General features: G+C 45.8%; 1 protein-coding gene across 2 annotated transcripts in view; it reads left to right on the top strand.

Moving 5' to 3' along the window:
• Window positions 1-4,259: 4,259 nt before the first annotated feature.
• The window catches only part of ARHGAP20 (Rho GTPase activating protein 20), a 172,712-nt gene continuing 159,544 nt past the window's right edge, over window positions 4,260-17,427 (top strand). Inside the window, exon 1 of one of the 2 annotated variants that reach the window (XM_063951613.1) lies at window positions 4,260-4,498. In XM_063951613.1, the coding sequence (XP_063807683.1) occupies window positions 4,400-4,498 (99 nt within the window). In that variant the 5' untranslated portion in view covers window positions 4,260-4,399. The remainder of the gene's footprint in view (window positions 4,499-17,427) is intronic. The other variant, XM_063951614.1, reaches the window with a different exon arrangement.

Here is a 17,427-nt window from a genome sequence, read left to right as displayed (position 1 = left end):
CTGTACTACTATATACTGCTCACAACAATGCAGCACAGATATGGAATGGATACTTGAAGTGACACAGAGCTGCAAGGTACAGCAATGGCCTACTGTACTACTATATACTGGTGTTCGCCAAAATGCTGCACTGTACTACTATATACTGCTCACAACAATGCAGCACAGATATGGATACTTGAAGTGACACGGAGCTGCAAGATACAGCAATGGCCTACTGTTCTGTACTACTCTACTATATATACTGGTGGTCACCAAAATGCTGCACTGTACTACTATACTGCTCATAACAATGCAGCACAGATATGGATACTTGAAGTGACACAGAGCTGCAAGATACAGCAATGGCCTACTGTACTGTACTACTATATATACTGGTGGTCACCAAAATGCTGCACTGTACTACTATACTGCTCACAACAATGCAGCACAGATATGAATACTAGAAGTGAAACAGAGCTGCAAGATACAGCAATGGCCTACTGTACTGTACTAAGTATATACTGGTGGTCACCAAAATGCTGCACTGTACTACTATATAGTATACTATATATACTGGTCACACAACAATGCAGCAGATATTGAGCACTGATCATCATGATACTGTCTAGAACTGAGTCTGACACGGAGCTGCAAGATACAGCAATGGCCTACTGTACTGTACTACTATAATATACTGGTGGTCACCACAATGCAGCACACTGAGCACAGATATTTGCAGCACACTGAGCACAGATATTGAGCTTTTCAGGCAGAGAACGTAGCCACGTCCTCTCCGCTCAATCTCCAATGCACGAGTGAAAATGGCTGCGACGCGCGGCTCTTTATATGGAATACGAATCTCGCGAGAATCCGACAGCGGTATGATGACGTTCGGCCTCGTTCGGGTTAACCGAGCAAGGCGGGAAGATCCAAGGCTGCCTCGTACCCGTGAAAAACACGTGAAGTTCGGGGGGGTTCGGATCTTGACGAACCGAACCCGCTCATCTCTATTGAAAATATTATGAGAGAATACAATGAGAATTGAAAACTAAAAATTCTCATTGCACAATTTTTTCATGAAGAATATGCCCCTGAATGTGGGGAACAAAGCACAGGTCAGAGTCGAGGATGACACCTAGGCAGTGAGCTTGTGGGGTAGGACTGATTGTTGAGTTCTCAACAGTGATAGAGGAATCAGATTGGTAACTACAATTGGCCGGTGGAAACTCTGTTTTGGAATAATTAAGTTGGAGAAGGCGATGTGACATCCAAGATGAAATGGCAGAAAGGCATTCAGTGACACGGACCAATACAGGTGGTGACAAATCTGGGGAGGATAGGTAGATTTGCGGATCATCTGCATACAGATGATACTGAAATCCAAAAGAGCTGAATAATTTACCAAGAGATGAGGTAGAGATTGAGAAAAGCAGAGGACCTAAGACCGAGCCTTGTGGTACTCCAACTGATAGAGGTAGTGGATTCAGAGAAGCGAACACTGATGGAGCGATTAGATAGGTAGAATAGGAACCAAGAGAGGGCTGTGTCCTGAAGACCTAGGGATTCTAGTGTTTGTATGAGAAGAGAATGGTCAACAGTGTCAAAAGCAGCAGAGAGATCTAGAAGAATAAGAAGTGAGTAATGGCCTTCAGATTTAGCAGTGACCAGATCATTCACTACTTTAGTCAGTGCTGTCTCTGTCGAGTGTTGGGCACGAAAGCCTGACTGAAGTGGGTCCAATAAGTTGTGGGGGTTAAGAAAGTGTGTGAGGCGAGTGTAGGCAAGTCTCTCATGTAGCTTGGAGGGGCATGGGAGCTGAGTGATGGGACGGTAGTTTGAGAGACAGTTAGGGTAAGATTTTTTTTTTTAGAATGGGAGTAATCACTGCATGCTTGTATAGAGAAGGAAAGATAACATTAGAGAGAGAGAGAGAGAGAGAGAGAGAAAGAGAAAGAGATTACAGATTTTGGTTAAGGTTGGGATGAGCACAGGAGCCAGAGCTTTACTTATTTATGAGGGTATAGGATCAAGAGGAGAGGTAGTAGAGTAGCAGGATGAGAAGAGTGCAGATACTTCATCTTCATTTGTGGGATCAAATGAAAAGAAGGTGCCAGGGGGCCCAGGTCGGAAATTTGAGTAGGTCACTGGCTGAAGAAAGCATACCATTTCATTTTGGATCTTATTAATCTTGTTCTTGAAGCAGTAAGCAAGATCTTGTGCACTGATAATGGCTGGTGGCATTGGCGTTCTGTCATGGGTGCAGTGTCTGCGGTGCACACAGGCCCCTGGGTCCAAGGGGGGGCCACATCGCACCCATGTTGTTGTAATACTTACCTTTCCGGAGTCCTGTGGAGCTACAGCAGCCGCTGCAAAAATCACACCAAAAATGGCCGCCGCACATGCACAGTAAGAAATTTGTGGCGCCATGTTTCCAGAGACCTGCGCAGTAGAGTCTGACACAATGCCAGAGCCTACGGCACCATGGAGAGGAGGGGGTTCACCCGGAGTCTGCACACGGGCCCCCTCCTCTCTTAAAACGCCCCTGGTTGGTGGGTTGGGTGAGGGAGGGTTGAGAAGTGATTTAAATGTATTAAAAAGTCGTTGGGGTTAGAGGCTTGAGCAGAGATGAGACTTTGGAAATAGGTTTGTTTGGTAGTGTCCAGGGCATTACGATAGGAGTGGTAGATAGTCTTATATGTGAGGAAGTTGCTTGGAGTACGAGATTTACGCCATTCGCGTTCTACTTTACGTGAGCGTTTTTGTAGGTGTCTTAATAAGGAAATCTGTTTGTCTTTTTCACAATTATTATAAATATATTGAATACAAGGCCAAGCAATAAGATACACAGCAAATATACACAGGGATGCCCTGATGTATTTAAGATTTTATTAGAGGGAACTGAATTGCTTATCTATCTATGCAGTTGGGTATAGATTCTTAACTATACACACAAATAAATTGCTTGCATGCCTATAAACCTATCAGCTACTGCACTATGAAATAGTACATAAATGCCTATGCAATGCAGCAAGAAGCGATAGATGGTGTACAGGTATCTGCTCCCATCTCTTGTCAGTAGCAGAGACAGGGCAGCAGCTCCCAACTCTGTGCAGTGAGTGAGCAGCAGCTCCCATCTCCTGTCAGTGGCAGAGTCAGGGCTGCAGCTCCCAACTCTGTGCAGTGAGGGAGCAGCAGCTCCCATCTCCTGTCAGTGGCAGAGTTAGGGCTACATCTCCCATCTCCTGTCAGTGGCAGAGAGTGAGACAGGGCTGCAGCTCCCATCTCCTGTCAGTGGCAGAAAGTGAGACAGGGCTGCAGCTCCCATCTCCTGTCAGTAGTAGAGTCAGGGCTGCAGCTCCCATCTCCTGTCAGTGGCAGAAAGTGAGACAGGGCTGCAGCTCCCAGCTCTGTGCAGTGAGAGAGCAGCAGCTCCCATCTCTTGTCAGTAGCAGAGTCAGGGCTGCAGCTCCCAGCTCTGTGCAGTGAGAGAGCAGCAGCTCCCATCTCCTGTCAGTGGCAGAGAGTGAGACAAGGCTGCAGCTCTGTGCAGTGAGTGAGCAGCAGCTCCCCTCTCCTGTCAGTAGTAGAGTCAGGGCTGCAGCTCCCATCTGCTGTCAGTGGCAGAGAGTGAGACAGGGCTGCAGATCTCAGCTCTGTGCAGTGAGAGAGCAGCAGCTCCCATCTCCTGTCAGTAGCAGAGTCAGGGCTGCAGCTCCCAGCTCTGTGCAGTGAGAGAGCAGCAGCTCCCATCTCTTGTCAGTAGCAGAGTCAGGGCTGCAGCTCCCAGCTCTGTGCAGTGAGAGAGCAGCAGCTCCCATCTCCTGTCAGTAGCAGAGTCAGGGCTGCAGCTCCCAGCTCTGTGCAGTGAGAGAGCAGCAGCTCCCATCTCCTGTCAGTAGCAGAGTCAGGGCTGCAGATCGCAGCTCTGTGCAGTGAGAGAGCAGCAGCTCCCATCTCCTGTCAGTAGCAGAGTCAGGGCTGCAGATCTCAGCTCTGTGCAGTGAGAGAGCAGCAGCTCCCATCTCCTGTCAGTAGCAGAGTCAGGGCTGCAGATCTCAGCTCTGTGCAGTGAGAGAGCAGCAGCTCCCATCTCATGTCAGTAGCAGAGTCAGGGCTGCAGATTTCAGCTCTGTGCAGTGAGAGAGCAGCAGCTCCCATCTCATGTCAGTAGCAGAGTCAGGGCTGCAGATCTCCGCTCTGTGCAGTGAGTGAGCAGCAGCTGCCGGGAGGAGGCGGGGGAGGGAGCAGCGGGGCGGTCCGTGCAGTACTAGAACGTGATCTCACTATAGCAGGAGCTCAGACGAGCCAGCAATGCCTGTGCAGGTGAAGCCTATCCTTCTGCCAGTCTCTGTCCCTCTGGCACTGCCAACCTCCCGGGTATGAGCCACCAGTTGTGGGATTATTAGGGAATATTTTAATGGAAGCTATGTCACCTCAACAGGACAATGTAGGACAACCAAGATCTTCATCTTTGACTGGAGAACTCAAAATATCCGGGGAGACAGAGAATAAAAAGGTAAATTATGCCAATGATGGCACATAGAGATGACTGGCATAGGGCCATATATTATATCACACTGACACATATAAATGACATAGGGTTATGTATTGTATGGGCATGGCACAGACATTTACATTATATGGGTCTGACACACAGATGGCTGGCATACGGTAATGCATTATATGGGAATGGCACATACATAGATGACTGGCATAGTGTTATGCATATGGCATAGTGTTATGCATTATATGGGAATGGCACATACATAGATGGCTGGCATGGGATTATACATTATATTGGCAAGGCGCATACATAGATGGCTGGCATAGGGTTATGCATTATATTGGCATGGCACATAGATGGCTGGCATAGGGTTATGCATTATATGTGGATGGCACATAGATGACTGGCATAGTGTTATGCATTATATGGGGATGGCACATACATAGATGACTGGCATTGGGTTATGCATTATATTGGTATGACACATAAATAAAATAGATGACTGGCATAGGGTTATGCATTATATGTGGATGGCACACACATAGATGGCTGGCATAGGGTTATGCATTATATGTGGATGGCACACACATAGATGGCTGGCATAGGGTTATGCATTATATGGGGATGGGACACACATAGATGACTGGCATAGAGTTATGCATTATATGTGGATGGCACACACATAGATGGCTGGCATAGGATTATGCATTATATCAGGCTTTATAGCTGAGGCTTTAACACTGGCCTCTCCAGTGTCATGCATTTCCAGCTGCTGTGGAACTATAAATCCCAGCATAGTGAATGGAAGGATAAGGACACACTGGGATTTGTAGTTCCACAACAGGTTGCCTACTAAGCCTACCATTGTCATTGACTGTGATTGTTTGTATTAATTCCATACAGAATGAAGAAGGGTTTATTTAACAGGTTGCTGTATTAGGATGTATTGGCTCAGTGTAGAATCCTCGGGGACCATTGCAGACCATTCTGTATGAGAGCAGTGACTGTGCACTATGGTGTTATATGTCAGATACTCTGGGATGTGTGGTGCCTGATGTCGGTGTATCTATCAGCAAGTGTCCTCTATATACTTTGCATGATGTGCATGTCATCTGGGGTATTTGTAAAATGTATATGAATATGTATTTATTTATATGTATATACAGTATATAGGGTGCATATATACACTGTGTGTGTGTATATATATATATATATATATATATATATATGATAAATACACACACATACATGCTCACAATAGTATGACATACAGTATTCATAGTGCCATTGTCAGCAGCTCATCTGGCATTTGCGTATTGAGCATATTACTGTAGTTTCCTTTCACTGTAACATAGGAGAAAAGGGGAACTGACAGTGCATGCTGTGTCTGGGGGAGAGGGTACTACAGTATACTGACATCTGGCTGCATTATATCAGTAACGTAATGGTGAACTTCAATATTTATAAACATCTTGTCACAGCGGCTCCAATGCTGTTTGTGCAGTGGAAATACTTTCTAAAAATGAACCCATATGTATTTATAAATGCAATGAAGAAACATCTCTATACATATCGGTATATTGTTTATTGAGGGTAACCCTAGGTGTAAGGGGGGCGGGGGGCAACCTGTCACATGTAGCATGTAGGTGTTGTCGTATCCAGGATTCCATTATATTATTATTGTGGGTGATTGGTGAGGCACCCCAGTACTCCTCAGTGCCGGACAGCCGGGGAAACAGAGCATGTATAAAATGTTTATGTAATAACTTCATGTAAGTAAAATATGGGGAGGTGGGAGGGGGTTTATAATTATATGCTGACGTTAATAAGCCTCTGCAAATCTGTAGCTGCTTATTTGCACATAAAACAAACTGTATGTGCATCTCAATGTGGAACTCTGGTTACCAAACTTAGACCCAGATTTATCAAGCCTTGGAGAGTGATAAATTGCACTGGGATATAACCAACCAGCTCCTACCTGTCATGTTACAGGCTGTTTGAAAAATGACAGTTGGGAGCTGATTGGTTGGTTCTTTATCACCGTGCAACTTATCAGTCTCCAAGGCTTGATACATCTGGCCTGTACACTGAAGAAAAGTTGGTTGGCATTCTAAGCTAATATAAAATTCGTCATGGAAGATAGAGATAGCTGTAGCATACTCTATACTGTGTAATATGTTAGTAGAGAGGAACCTCCAGCCTGGTGGCAGGTAATGTACAGTAGTTGTACAGTCACTGCCTGCGCACTTCAGAAGGTGCATATCCCAGCCTCAGCGTTCCAGAGCACCTTTCCTTGTTTGTTCTAGTGTGATAAAAGTGACATCCCTGTCAGACCGCGCTTTGTTTATGTCATAGTTCACAGTTACAGTGCATCTGTCCAAAGAGGACCTGTCTGTAGGGAAACTGGTTATACCAGCTATGTTTATATACCTATTTACAATGTATCTGGTCTGTCATGCCGTCACCTGTTATGCTCTCCAATTTTAGCTTAATTAAAATACCCAGTTACAGCAAATCTCTGTTTATCTAGTGGGCAGTGTCACAATGTCACGTTCCCTCTATGCCATCTTCAGTTTAGGAAATTGCACCTCCTTTAATACTGTGGGTAGTTATTCCCACAACAAAGCCTCACTATTATTCCTCTTTCCTGTTACACGTGACATACTGTGTGCACCCACTCATTACATGGGGTGTGCAGTGCAGATTAAGTACATACAGTAAATGATGCAACGTACCTCATTTTTACATTATTATTATTATTACTACATTTTGGGCTAGAAACCGCTGCACTGTAGATATATTGTGATATCACCAAACAATGAATAATCTATCTTCCAGCAAATTTCCCAATCTAATGTCAATGTTTCATTTGTGGTTTTCTTGGTAGCGTCAGAGGTTAAGGGCTGGTTCTGCTAGATATAAAGGGGCTGTTATTGGGGGTAATTCTGAGTGGATCGCAGCAGGAATTTTGTTAGTAGTTGGGCAAAACCATGTGCACTGCAGGGGGGGGTAGATATAACATGTGCAGAGAGAGTTAGATTTGGGTGTGGTGTGTTCAATCTGCAATCTGAATTGCAGTGTAAAAATAAAGCAGCCAGTATTTACCCTGTACAGAAACAAAATAACCCACCCAAATCTAACTCTCTCTGCACATGTTATATCTGCCTCCCCTGCAGTGCACATGGTTTTACCCAACTGCTAACAAAGTTCCTGCTGCGATCAACTCAGAATTACCCCCACTGTGTCATGTCATGGAAGCCAGATTTACTACCATGTACTAATGTGAGGTTCCGTACAGCTAATGCGTAATCTGTGCGTCTTCAAGCGGGAAGCCAGGCTTATCACTGATTTTACACCAATCAACACACTTGTACCAGCCCCATGCTACGTGCAACAGTTCCATCAGAAACAGGCTTCCCTCCCCCCGTACGTACGGCTCAGAACCACACACCACACACAGCTTTAGCTACATGCCCATGAGACTCACATGAGACTGATCGTCTTGCGTGTCGTCGCCCTGCTGCTGCCCAGTTTCAGCTCATTTCACACAAAGCTGAGATCCGGCAAAGATCCGTCTGACTCAGAATCGGGCATAGGTATGGTAAAATGCGTGAATTGGCTTCTGGGCATGTGCTGTATGGTAATGATCACTATTTGCATCAGTGAGGATAGATCGGCCCGACTCAGTGCCTGTCAGTCTGCGTCAGCATTAATTCAGTAAAGTAAAAAAAACAAGCATCACTATCTGCCTGCTAAATTCTGTTGTACTGTAGTATATAAAATAGGGAGAAGGATTGTAAAGCCCATACCACTTTAATTAGACATAATATTGGTTGGCGCAAGCAGATAATGGAGCTGATCTAGAGCTCTACGCAAGCTGGCCAGATTTGCGGCCTTACATGGAATAAATGCAGATCTTCATCCGCATGCAAAGTGACATGCCTCTAAGTGGCTGCACCGCAGAGGCAGGAGGCGCCACTATAAACGTCTATTTGTGCCAGCCCTATCTTTGCTGCAAGAGGTGTGTCCGGGACGAGACTGATCTCTGTGTGCACTCAGCTTATCATAGCCTGCAATTCCGACTGCACGCGCACTGTTGCCGCCCAAGAGAGGATGCGACTGCAATGTTTATGACTGTATATGGCCGGATAGGAGTATGCTCTCCTTGGACACATGTACATTGCGCAAAATAGCCTGCAAAGCTAGACATGGGTGCAATTCTGAATGAGCCCCAATATGTTTTTATTTCTACAACAGCAATTACATGAAAATCGTCTTATCACTAGTTGTTGTTCAGGTCGTTGGGGACAACAGAATATATTGGCGGTGGTTATTGACTCACACTTAGCCTATTACTTTGGTTACGCTAAACAGTAAATTGACAAGAAAACAATTTACCTGTCAATTTAATAATTGTAATAGGAAATAAGGTGGAAGCTGGGGAAAAGAAAAGCTTAGGAGGTGTCTCTGTTGGTGGGTCTGTAACCTACAGGGGGAAATCCGCTCGTATAATTGTTATGCATCTCTTGTGTATATTCCCCTGTCCACGCTCACTGTAGCCTCACTATGGGGGTAATTCAGAGTTGATCGTAGATGTGCTAAATTTAGCACATTTACGATTATTAACTCTGACATGCGGGGGGACACCCAGCACAGGGCTAGTCCGCCCCGCATTCAGGCCCAGCCCCCGCCACACACACAGATGTATGAAAGCTTCGCACGGGAGCGATGCTTTTGTACCTGGCATGTAGCTCCCTACCTGTGCAGCTCCTACCCGCTGGCAGGGAGTTACCCGCTGCAGCCGGTGTGATGTCACGAAGCCGCCGCGGCCCGCCCCTCCCAGCGGTCCGGACATGACTCCATTGTCCGGACAGCGCCCCGCCAACGGCGTTCTAATGCCGCTGGCACGCCCCTTCCCGCCCCACGACCCCCTCTGCCTGTCAATCAGGCAGAGGCGATCGCAGCCAGTGAGATGCTGATTGTGGAGTGCGCACTCCACAAAGTAATTCAGACTGCGATCACTGCCGATGCAGCGATGCAGTCTGAAATACCCCCTATATACATAAGATTCATTGTATCCCATGATAAATGTGGCCCCAGTGCACAGTGACAGTGTTACAGACGTTGCACAGATCAGCAGGTCAGCGTGCCATTTTCCTGACTGCTATGTTGTGCTGCGATTAGCGTTGCCCTTACAGTAGCTGTGTTTTTCTTACTGACATAAATGCTAATTCGGTGCCAGTGATAAGTCTGTGGTTGGAGGAGAAAAGACATAATTTATTTAAAACAAAAATACAAAACAAACCTATTCTGAGATAATTGCTTACAAGGTGTCATTGAGTATGACGAGACTACCACCTTGTTCCCACTTTTCCGTTTGGGTTCATTGTTTATAACAGTCTTTTTAAATGAGCTACACAGAAAAAATGTCACTTAATTATTAAAGCTGAAAAATGGGGGGATGGGCAGACTGCACACCCTAATTTCAAACATAGTAAGAGGTGCTACCATGCTGAGACTTGTAGTGCCACACAGGACAAAAAATGCAGGTGCGCACTTCAAGCACTATGAATAATGATAATCAGAATAATTATGATAAACTCTACAATTTAACATGAGGAATAATAAGGTTTCTTAGCACATGTTTGGCCAAAAATGCACACCCACCTACCACGGCAAGGCGAACCTTTATCAGGTGGGTCCCTACATCTCTAATACTGACACATTATATACATTTATCCAGAACTTACCTTTCATAGAGCCCAATCTAATGTGTAGACTGCTGTGCAAGGACCATACCCTAATTAGAATCACCTAAGGGCAGGTGGGTGGGGTGCTAGTCCAGACAGGAGTCTCACCTTCATGTGTACAATATATACACAAAGGGTTGGATATGAGTGACCGGCGGTCAGGAGACCACTGGTCACTGTACCAATGGCGGGATTCCGGCGGTGGTATGCCGGTGCGAGGCGAGCGGAAGAAGCCCTTTGCGGGCTCGGTGGCGAGCTGTGCTCACTGCAGGTTCTATACCCACTCTATGGGTGTCGTGAACACCCACAAGAGGGAATAGCCCCTGCTAGTCAGCATGCCGACTGTTGGGATTGTAAGGGGGCGGGATGTAGAGGGAGGTATTGTGACCGCCTGTCACATAACTACATCCCTACACATATACAAAAGAACAAATGGGAGGGGGGGGGGGGCAGACTGCACGCCCTGATTTAAAACATAATAAGTGGTGCTAACATGCTGAGACTTGTAGTGCCAAACAGAAAAAAAATTGCAGGGGCATGCTTCAAGCACTAAGAATAATGATAATGAGAATAATTATAATAAACTCTACAATTTAACATGGAATAATAATAATGTTTCTTAGCACGTTTGGCCAAACATGTGAACCCACCTACCACAGCAAGGCGAACCTTAATCAGGTGGGTCCCTACATCCCTAATACTGACACTGCAGGCATTGCTGTTTCCTGGAGGCATTGTGGAGTTCTGGAGTCACTCACCAGCAGCACCAGTTGCAAGGGGTCTGCAGGCAGTGTGTGGCCCCAGTCACAGCCACCAGAATGTCAGGCAGGACGGCCACAAAGGACACCCTCCGGACAGGGGGGGGAGTTAAGAGAAAGCAGGAGCGGCATCGGGATGTAGTGAGGTGAGGTATGTCACCCCGGATTCCCGCCAGCGGGACGCTCCAGCATCAACATCGCTTGTAGAGGGTTCTGGAGCCTCAGGTAGGAAGGACAGTGGCCGAGGCAGGAGAATATAACAGCTCCGGGGGTCCAGCCTCGCAACTCATATACACGTCGGAATCTGGATTCTTGACGGCCACTGCATGACAGCATAGGCGTATAACCAGTATAGTCAGTAACATGACTACCAGTGAGAAGGCGATTGTGAGGACGATGCAGAAAGGGGTACTCGTTAAGATCTTGTTCTTAATCATATCTATAATACTGATGCATTCCGGTGTCTCCTGCTCCGGCTCAGGACTGATATCTGAGTATAGGACCTCGTTGAAAGCCTCCTCCAGCTCAGAGTATTCGATTGTCCGACTCCGGGTCACATTCAGGAAATAAAACATCTCCGCTGTCACTTTGTGGTCCCCATCCCTTATCTCACTGGTATACGTCCCCTCGTGGTGTTTAGGGGTGGGATCAATCAGGATGTGCTGGTCTCCTCCTGTATATATGGTTTTACAATAGCTGATGTCCACCACCCTGACGTTCCAGGCAAGCTTCCACGTGACTGTCATTGGGTCCAGAAGGGAAGAGGGCAGGGGCGTTTTAAGAGAGGAGGAGGCCCGTGTTCAGCCTCCTCCGTCGGGCCCCCTCCTCTCTGCCCAGAGCACCGTAGAGTCTGAGCACTAGAGGGCTCAGACTCTACTGCGCATGCGCAGATCTCCGGGAAAATGGCGCGGTGGCCATTTTCCCTGAGATCTCTCTACTGCGCATGCGCAGAACGCCGTGAAAATGTCCGCTGGGCCATTTTCACTGTGTTCTAGCGGCGCTGCGGATGCCGGCGCTGGACTTTGGAGGGGTAAGTATTTTACAAATGGGTGCAGTGTGTACGGTGGGGGCCCCCTCTGGACTCAGGGGCCCGTGTGCACCGCACACACTGCACCCATTATAGAAACGTCAGTGGAAAAGGGCGTAATGCAATGAATGTTGGTCGGGCTCAGCTCCAGAACATTAATGTCTTCTAGGAGACACTCTGCAGGCACCTAGCAGTCCTCCACTGCGCACTCATCACACCAAAACAGCCGTGCCGCTTTCTGAACCCGCAGGTGGGCATATAGATCTCAGCTCTGACTTGCAATCGCTTTCACTTCCTTGATGTAATTCTTTATCTTTAGATCAAATGCACTATCACTATTCCTATGTTCATGTAAGTATAAGTGAATATTTCTTCCTCAGGAATATCTATCCAGGTCAGCACAAAGGTCTTGCTGGGGGGGGTTTCAGGTTAAATACGGGCGAATGATGGTCAGAATTTGCCCGTCAGAATTCTATTGTGTACTGGTCATACATGTAAAAGACCATGTAGACTGTGTTACCATGTTACTGCAACTAGTCTTCCTGCACTATATATACATACAGTGAGGGGTTGTCTAGTTACACATACCCACCCACCTACAGGCCAGCTGCTTCCACTGTGCATAGGTGACGGGTACACGCTAACAGTATCTATCACAGCTCCGCAGGGGATGCGGTCAAGATGCCGCCGGCCGGAATCCCGGCGGTCGAAATACTGACGCCGGAATCCCGACCGCCACAATCCCGACATATTCTCCCTCCGTGGGTGTCCACGACACCCATAGAGGGAGAATATAATAGTGTGCCGAGCGTAGCGAGGCACCGTGCCCGCAGCGTGGCGAGCGAAGCGAGCCCGCAAGGGGCTGCGTTCTGCTCGCCACCCCTGTCGGGATTGTGTGGTCGGGATTCCGGCCGGCGGCATTTAGTACTGATCCCCTCTGCAGGCCTCACCCAGATGCAGGCCAGGATTACCTGCGCTGTATGGTGGAGGTAACCCTGGCCTGCAGACGCTGCCTCTGTGTCCAAGGTGCGTCTGTTGTCCATAAACATTTACATTCAAATAATCATTTCCGTTTTTGTGGGGTTTTTTGCTCTCTTCTTTGAAAAAAAAGGAAACTAATATGTACTGTACATGGATTTGCATCTTATAATCTTTACTTTCATGAACTCTGTGATATCTCTGCCCTCTATGGGCAGTATTCAAATAGTATATCACGCCCAATCTCTTTTCTAAAGCTTTTATCGCGCATATTGCACCCATAGTAATCAGGTTTAGCTGCGTAAAGGGTTGGGTGCCCTCACTACCCCAACAGAAACAGAACGGGTGTGGATGGGGGTGAAAAGAATTGAATACTGCCCTAAGAGTCTCACATTCGGGACAAGTGACCCATCGGAATGCTTGACAGTACATACTTGTGTAATATTTTACTTTTAGAACCTCTTTTACACCACAAAACCTGACAACCACAAATCCTCCTGCTATGTCGTCTTTCTCACTATTCTACCATACCCTCCAACATTTTAAACATAAAAATCGGTACAAATTGGGAAAGGGGCGTGGCCATGGGTAAATGGGCGTGGTCGTGCTCTTTTTCCTATACTTTCAATGGAAGTTTGGAGAGCCAAAAATCGGTACAGACCATAAAAAAAAGGTACTGTACTTGCCAAAAAGGTACAGCTGGAGGGTATGTTCTACTTCTGATGACTGCTGGTCACAGATTACCCAACTCCATGCTTCCCTGGCTCATGCAAACACTTCTTATTTCTTAGGCTGGGTACACATCAGGACGATGTGTTCCCGGCCGATCCGACAGCTGCACGATGCCTTGGTACAATGGCGCAATATACAATGCTGCATTCAGCTTACCAGAAGATATTGTGTACAACCCGCAAGAGCAGACAATTGGTGTATACATTGTATGATCTAGACAATATTTTGTTCCGATTTGGCTGGAAATTACTTATCATGCCGAAATCATTCAGGTGTGTACCCGGCCTTAGTATTCCCGTGGACTTCATCTCCCACTAACTGTGATGTTAGTGGGAGATCCCTCCCAACTTTCACATTCCTATCCTCCAATGAACATGCGGTCAGCTCATCTGTCCTAGAGAATCTATGTCTTGACTCCATACAACCCTCTCTATCGCTCTCCTCCTTTGTCTACAAACTATATTAGTGTTCATCTTATTTGCATAAATAAAACAACTGGGGGCGCTACATTGCTCGCTCGCATTGATCAGTTTGCTGTGCGCTCTCTGTGCATCTGTGTGCAGCTAAGTCTGAGTAAAAAGGCTCCAATGCAACTTTTTTCTCACGTCAGGTTACGTTCCGCTTCACCTGCGACTTTGTACATGTGTTATGCCGATTACGGTGCAGTAAATTATGCAGCCTAGCGTCTCTAGTACACTGTACATAAATCCAAAACTCTTATCCATTTAATCACTATCCCCATCTTGGCTACAGCAACCATTCCCCTCACCCAGCTATACCTGGTTTAGTCCATTCTAAATGCTGCGTCAGTACGTCAGCTGCTCTTGCTGCTCCACACCAGCTGCACCACACTGGCTCTGCATAGCTTCAAGAATACCATTTAAAGCAATCACCCTCTCTTACAAAGCCCCCACAAAGATCACCCCTTCATCTTATACCACACCACAAAATATTCTACAGTAGATCTGATTTGCGCCTCACCACCTTACTGATAACTAGGAAGACTTCTCCTGTGCCTTTACCCACTTGGCAGTCCCTATCACACCCAATCAGGATCTTCCCTGGCCTTCTTATCTTCGAATGGCCTGAAAACAACCTATTTATTACAGCCTAAACTACTCGCACCTACTCTATACTATTCACACTGGTACTCCCTCAATCTGTCCCAATCTCCAAACCAAACTCACTCATCTTGTGTCAGCTGTGTCATTAGTTTGTAGTCTCTCTCCCAAACAGGACAATCCAAACCCTTTATTTTCTGCAGTACATTTTCCTGCCTTGTATATCTCTGTTATATACGCTCTGTTTTCCTCACTGTCTGACATTACGGACCACTGGAATACCTCACAAGTCAATATACAGTATATGCTTGTATTTTAGGTTGAGTGGCCATTTAATAAATCTATTTAATTGAAAACCTTCTTAAACTTCTGCCTTTCCGTTCACCGAAACACTGCGATTTTATAGACTGAAATATCTGCCTTCACAGTGTGTAAGTAACAGGAGTACTTTCACTTGTTCTCTCTAATCCAGTATCCTGAACTCGGCCATGACAGTCCAGGTTTAAGGATGTCCGTGCTTGAGCACAGGTGACCTAATTAGTACCTCAGTCAATTTAATTTAATCATCTATGCTCAATCTTAGAGATCCTTAAACCCTGGACTGTAATGGTGGGGTTTGGGAAACTATACTCTAATTTATTACGGCATTCCTAGCTCACTAATCCCTAGGACATACTGTATGTATTGTGTTGTATTGCTACTCATATTTTAAGGTTATAGTTAGGTTTTGAGTTGAGTTGAGGAACATAATGAGGGGGCATTTGGCGTGGTCGGATGTGACTTGTGGCTGGACAGGGGTCCAGACCTTCCCCCATTTAATCTCGAAATTGGAATTATGGCCATGAAAAGTAATAAATGGGCTTTAGATGAAGGCTCTACTAAACCGTGACTTAAACATAACCCAGAACTGAGCTATATGGCAAATTCACATGGCTGTATTACACCAGTATTTACTATGTGTTCTGCTCTGATGTAAGTATGTATAGCACAGGACTTTGTATTACTGAGATCCACCATGTAGACTCCATAAGGAACAGATCATTAACTTAATATGCCTGTATGAATGGGACTAAAGGTATCTTCACGTTTCATGAAAAGGAGTCTTGAAGTGATCTTTTGGAGAAAAAAGAGGAATATGGTTGGTACTGGTGCAGTATATTTCTGGGAAATATTTATGTATATAATGGAAATTTCCACCGTCTTATGTGGTGAATAACTTATTTGTAGCAGAGTAAAACTGACTGATCTATAATATACGTGCATTGCATTATGAATAGTGTAACAGGAAAGTGCACCTATTATGAACACACATTTCTAAATGTGCTCTTATGATTTCCAATTACCACTCTTCAGATTCCCACGTTTCACTGTTCTTTGCTTTTTCAATTACCTATTAATACTGTACTTACTGTTCCTGGTGGCTTAATCCACATTTGCAAGTTTATTTTTCCCCTACCTGGGTCATTGTGCCATTGTGAATAAAACATTACAGAGAAAGAAAAAGAAATTGCTTCCAAAACTAGAATGAGTTATTTATTTTCCTGAGTCAACAATCCTGAGATTGTTTAATGTCTTGTAAAACAGGAACGGCATGACAGACTTTGGTTGACACCGTCTGACATGTTCCAGGAATATGTTTTGAGTTTGAAGGTCCTAAACAAAAATGAAGAAAGGTTTATACAAGAATGTAAGGCTTACTGGATGGAGGAGAGTAAACAGGCAGGCCAGGAGTGTTTATGCACTAACCCAAAACACATTTAAAGTCTTCGTACGTGACCGATATATTCAGTGAGTTCTGCATGAGTAGTTTAGCAGGCCAGATAAGTCTATTATCTTCTACTTCCTACTATATTTAGGAAGTGATTACTGCATGTTACAAAGTCTTGATTAGCATAATTTAAAGGCAAACATTTTCAGTAATGTTTGTATACAATAATCAGAGACTGAATAACAGGTCCTGATGCTGGCCACGTGTGTGTGGTAGTATGATATGATGACGGTACTTTTTTAGCCTAAAACTAACTCTAACCCTATTTGCAACCTGACCTTAACCCTAATTGCAGCCTAAACCTAACCATAACTGAAGCCTAATCCTAATTGTAGCCTTATCCTAACCCCATAGGGGGCAGCCAGGTTGGCTCTGAGGGGGGGCAATATTGGGGGGGGGGCGGGTTACATGTAAGAGGAGGCCTTGTGGGAGTGAGGCAGCTATAGAGGGGGCGTGGCTGCGCAATTGCGTCATCGTGGCCATGCCCACCACTATACAATGCCGAGATTACCAGCAATGTAAAGTGGGGGGCTGGCTACTATGGCCTTATTCAATTCGAATCGTGCCATCGCCCACCGGGTGTAACCACTCCACTCGTCAAGTGGGCAGCTGGGGCTGCAGGTGGAAGCCACATTCAGGAGACTTGCCTACTCTTCCGGCCATTTGATTTTTGGGAGCCTCCGGTCATTTCCTGGAGAGTATAACCCCAACCCTAATTGCAGCTTAACCCTACCACACTTGCAGCCTAACCCTAATTGCAGCCTAATCCTAATTGTAGCCTAACCCTAACTGCATGTGTCAACATTGTTACTGCCGACGTGCACAACGTCAACATTGTGGATGACAAACTGTTACCTGTTGACATTC

This window comes from Pseudophryne corroboree, chromosome 2 (genome assembly GCF_028390025.1).
Source record: "Pseudophryne corroboree isolate aPseCor3 chromosome 2, aPseCor3.hap2, whole genome shotgun sequence".
Classification (NCBI taxonomy): Eukaryota; Metazoa; Chordata; class Amphibia; order Anura; family Myobatrachidae; genus Pseudophryne; species Pseudophryne corroboree.
This window is presented reverse-complemented; position numbering and strand designations above follow the sequence as displayed.